At 33.8% G+C, this 5,089-nt stretch overlaps 1 protein-coding gene across 1 annotated transcript; it reads right to left on the minus strand.

Annotated features, from left to right (window-relative positions):
• Positions 1-843: 843 nt before the first annotated feature.
• Positions 844-3,772, minus strand: LOC102607894 (CASP-like protein 5B3). The gene is made up of 3 exons (XM_006489512.4): positions 3,303-3,772; positions 1,357-1,489; positions 844-1,247 (listed from the first exon to the last, which is right to left on the minus strand). Exons 1-3 carry the CDS (start codon positions 3,431-3,433, stop codon positions 1,053-1,055), a joined length of 459 nt encoding a protein of 152 aa, XP_006489575.1. The 5' UTR covers positions 3,434-3,772; the 3' UTR covers positions 844-1,052.
• Positions 3,773-5,089: the final 1,317 nt, after the last annotated feature.

The following is a 5,089-nucleotide window of genomic DNA, read 5'->3' on the forward strand; positions in this document are numbered from 1 at the left end:
ACCTATAATATACTCAAGAATCTCTTGTTGAATGTTATTGCTGTGAAGGTGTTAAATTTTCATTGGCTGAGAGTTGAGATTGTCTAAAAACGAGCTTGTAAAACTTTGTATTCATAACAATTTTAATTTAGCAGCTCAGAGAAATTAGAAACTCAAATAAGTGCTTTGTTTTACAGTGTTATATCGTACAACAACTTTTCTATGCATCACCTATATTATTTAGATCTCCTAAATTACATGCATGTAACTTAGTATTAGTCTATTTATATAAGTTATTAAATACTCTCTACCTGAGTTAGGTAGTACCAGTCCATCAATAATTTAAGAAGTTGAAATTTTTGTTTACCGAAAAACCGGCTAGTCATGTAGGCCCATCCAAAGAAAAGGAAAATGAATGCCACTTGATTTAATGGGGGAGCAGGTATGTCCCTTTTAACTTATTTGTTCTTGCTGCCGCATAACAAAAAGCTCGAAATAAGAAAAATATCTTTGTGTCATTGATTTGAAATTGGATTTAATTCATTTCGTCAAAAGACTAAGAAATCTTTGTCTTTGCATAGGTAGTGCTTTCTTTCTCGCATGATTTAAAGCATTATTTCAATCATATATTATATGATTTGTTGTTATATATACATATTTAAACATACTCTCATCCTATTGAAGACGAATTGCAAATTTCTTTCACATGAATCACATGCTAATGAAATGAAAAGATTTCCACTACGTTCTTCAATTTGCTAATGCTTAGCAGAAAAGCAATGGCCTCAGACACACAAACGGCCGACACTCTGGGTGCGGGTGCGAAATCATATGTTTGAAGATTTAGAAAAAGAATGCAATAAGTGTTTCATAACCATGCTTGGATTTTATTTGCATCCAACAGGTAGACAAGAGAACAAATACATACACTTCAAATGAGAAATGAAAGCAATCTTTGAGTATTGTTATCCTATAGTCTTGTTTTCTTTTCTATTGACACTATAGACAGATCAAAATTTCTTTAAGGCCAAAGGATTTTAATGAGAAATCCAACAGGCAGTGCATCGGAAGGTCTAACCCGAAGCTAATAGCCAAAGCATAATGAGAGATGATGTTGCAATAGTAAAACAGCAGCAAATAGCCAAGCCAACGGACGCTTGATATTTTTGACATTCGTTATCTACACTGCAATGTCCCAAATCATAAAAGTATAGCGTCGTGATGCCAGCTGATGCAGAAGCAGCAGCTAGAGATAATGTGGCTGTCACCTGCAACAATTTAATATAGGATTTGGCTTTTGAACAAACATAAAGACACAAAACTACTTTGGATTTCATATGGCAGCCTGGAGATGCTAATAGAGTTATAGAAGCTGACCCAGTCTCCAACAACAAAGAGGCTGATCAGAACAGGACTATGGAGAACCTTCTTTTGCACTATGGCATATGCATCTATTAAGGCAAGTCCAAAGCTCCAGATAACTTGCAAGCCCATAGCAGCAATTAGGTAGCTGCAGAAGGCACAAGGTGCTCAGCATAAACTTTGTAGCAGGCAAGGTTAGAAGTTCACACACAAGATTTACAGAGCTATAAAAAATGTTAAATTAGTTATCCTGAAGAGCATCATCTCTGTGTTTAAAGTACCTCCCCTAAATATGTATTGATACCAACATCGAGTCCATAAAACAATGGTCCAACTTAACCAAGAAGCTCGAATGCCTATAATTTTCAATTTTCCTATTTTCCAGCTGATGATAAGTTTATAAACACATGGCAAAGAAAATGTTTTTAAAAAAAAAAGGAAGCAGAGGTAACAACAGTAACTACAAAAGATACAACTGGAAGCACCGGAAGCACAAGATAGAGCACCACAACAAGACCTAGATATTGGGCCACTAAAAATCAGGATAAGGTACTCTAAGTGCTCCATGAAACATCATCCAATAGACGTCCAATAAGAGTCACCTAGATGATGTGAAGTCACAAATTAAAAAGCCCTTTTATATGGATCAACTCAGCCCAGCAAAGTTTCAACCACATAAATTGGATGCTTTCAAATCCTAGCATTCTAATTAATTGTACCTTCCACAATTTACATTTAACACAGAGATCACTATCAGATGGCTCAAACCTCATGCTCAAAGCTCCAGACAGTACCACCTAGGATCATCACAATATATGCTGAGTTGTATGATCATCTAATAAACTCAAAAACTGTAACAAGAATGACAATGCTCTCATAATTACAATCTACGATGCCTAAAATAGTCTCTCAGGACTGGAAATTTCATTTAACACAGACGCCGCCAGTATGTTCACAAGAGAATACCTTGCTTACTGCAAACTCTGCCATACTCGAGTCACTAGAAAGTTTGCATAATAAGAGGCTTAGGTATATTTCTTTTTGATACAGCACAAAACCTGAACGACAAAAATTCTAACTAACAAATTATAGCATAAATAGATTCCATGTTTCATTGCTCTGAGATAGAAACAGAATCAATACCAAAACGCATATTTATTTACCCAAAAGGCATTTCAGTTCTTGCACAGCACTATAAGCACAATGAACCAACCCATGGTTGATATTGACGCTGGGGGGCAAGTCTAGGATATCGAGGTATCCAACCCAAAAGGCTAGCCTTTTAGATGATATAACCCATCCTAAATGTAAAAACCTGAGTATCCTTTTATAGCCAATGTGGAACAACTTGACAAATGATAAGAATGCCAAATAATGTAAAACAGGACATTCTATCCTTTGTAATTGCAAATTAATGCTTGATTTAAATTCATCATCATAAAGGAAGCAAAAATGAAAAGATCTTTTTCTCATAATTAAATCGTACTCTTACTCCCTATGGCCATAAATCAAACGAAAGGAAATATATATGGCTATACAACTGATTCAACCACTCAATGAAGGAGGCAAAGGTGAATGTGGAGAAGTTCTTTGATAGGAAAAAAGAAGCCCCCACATTTGCAAGCGAAGAAATAAAAAAAAAAATCTAAGAAATATTCAGCTCAATTCACACTAAACTGTACTCAATTTAGTAATGTTATAAATGGTTTACGGTCCATTTAAAAAGCTATATACAAGGTTCTATCTCAACGAGTATTATCAAACTAAATAGCATCAACATAAGCAAGTAATTAAATAATTATACCAACACATTGATCTTTCAGCTTCTCTTTTTCCAAGAAACAGAGCTCATTGCAAGACTATGGACATTGCAAATCAATAAAAATCAGCTAAATCCCAAAACCAATCTAATAAAAGAACATTGCCCATAAAAATGTAGAGCAAAGGCAAAAGAAAAATACCAGAAAGCTGTAAAATTGAAGAAAGAGTGGGTGGAAGCCATGGAAGCAATAGACCCAGCTGCAAAAATACACTGAGCAATCCTCAGAAATAACCCAGTTGCAGTCCCAGGCGTGCCTGCAAAGACCCTCATCTTTCACGTTTCAGTTAAAAAAAAAAAAAAAACTAATCTTTTCTTTGGTCAAGAAATTTGCCCATTTCCCATAATCTTCCAAATACCCAACAAATTATGACCAAAAATAAATGCAAATTAAATTAAGGAGGCCAAAAAAAGGTGCCCAGAAATTAAAAAATGAACAAACAACAGATGATGAGAAACTTTTGTCTATACAGGAAAGAAGATGAACGAATGGAACAAGAAAGCAAGCCAAAAAAAAAAAAAAAACAGCGCAAAATGGGAGATGCAGGGACCAAATCACTGATGTCAACAAAACTCGAACCCTCTCTCCGTCTCCACTCTCCACACTGCGAATTAAACGAACATGTTCCCACGCGCCTATTGGTACGTTTGTTGTTGCTTTGCCAGTTAACGTTACACGTGTGACCCTATAATTGGAGCGTCGAGTTTGAAGTCTTTTTCCATAGTGGATAAAGTTTTTCAACAGCAGAAATTGACGTCTCCATTTTTTTATGTATTATTTTTAAGTTTTTTTTTTTGGGAGTAATTTAATTGTTTATTTTTTTTTTATTTGAGGATGTTTGTTTGTTTGCTTGCTGGTAGAAAAAAAATAAAAAAATCAATGTTGAGATAATTTTTGTAACTACAATTGAAATGCATAGTGTGGCAAGTTTATATTAAAATTAAAGTTTAATAAAATAATTTTGCTTAAAAACGAGGTAAGAAAGTATTCGACCAACTCAGCTCTTCGTATAATTTAATGTATATATTTGAGTTAATAATTTAGTTAGGATATTGAATTGAATTAACCAACAAGTAGATTTCACAAATGATCGAAAAATTATAATAATTGTAATGAGTTGGCTCTGTTGACTTCTATCATTTTGCTTTGATTAAGTTCCGTTTTTTACGAATGAGTTTAAGCTTTGTTTACGTTAATATAATGGAAATAAAATAAGCATTGGATCTAGTTTAGACTATAAAATGTTTTTTTTAAAAAAAAAAAACTAACCAAGGTTAAAAAGAAATGAACCGGTGCACCTAATCCATTTTTTATATCTGAAAACAAGGGTAGGTTATGAGATTTCATTTGGGAGATTTCATTTGGGTTAATCATTAATTCATGGCAAGCATCGGCTTGATTTGATGCCAAAAAACAGAAAGAAAACTGGTGCATGTTAGTTTTATAAATCAACTTGTAAAGAAGAAGGGTAAACGTATTGAATTCTTATAAAACATGCTAAGTTAAGTACTTAAGTTTTAAGTCAATATTACAAGGAAAGGAAACATGCTAAATTTTAATTAATGACTGAAATGAATGGCCGAGTGCCAGTGTTTGGCAACAAACAAGGGCTGCATTTTGCTGGTTAATATTGGCCAGCATAATGTAGCAAAAACCAGACCCGTTCCCCAGGTCTGGCTACAGTTTATTATTTTCTTTTAATTCTAGTTTTAATATTCTTATTTAGTTTAGATTATTTGTCTAAAATTAAAAAAAAAATCTATCGGTGCTGATAATTGTCAACTGGCCACAAGCAATCATAAAAGTCCCTATCAAACTATTGGAATTCTCATCTTTGGCTATATGTAATGGTGCTAATATCATCAACAATAGAGTTTTCGTTCGCCATAGATCTACAATTAAAATTTTAAAATTGAAAACCTTGATTG

Source organism: Citrus sinensis, chromosome 1 (assembly GCF_022201045.2).
Source record: "Citrus sinensis cultivar Valencia sweet orange chromosome 1, DVS_A1.0, whole genome shotgun sequence".
Lineage (NCBI taxonomy): Eukaryota > Viridiplantae > Streptophyta > Magnoliopsida > Sapindales > Rutaceae > Citrus > Citrus sinensis.

What these genes read in the sequence shown, in the direction of transcription:
- LOC102607894 (XM_006489512.4), bottom strand. Translation starts at nt 3,433, where the DNA reads ATGAGGGTCTTTGCAGGCACGCCTGGGACTGCAACTGGGTTATTTCTG. An exon ending in TTCAATTTTACAGCTTTCTG is followed by an intron (nt 1,490 to 3,302) that starts GTATTTTTCTTT and finishes TGCCTTCTGCAG; the next exon opens with CTACCTAATTGCTGCTATGG. An exon ending in TCTTTGTTGTTGGAGACTGG is followed by an intron (nt 1,248 to 1,356) that starts GTCAGCTTCTAT and finishes AAATTGTTGCAG; the next exon opens with GTGACAGCCACATTATCTCT.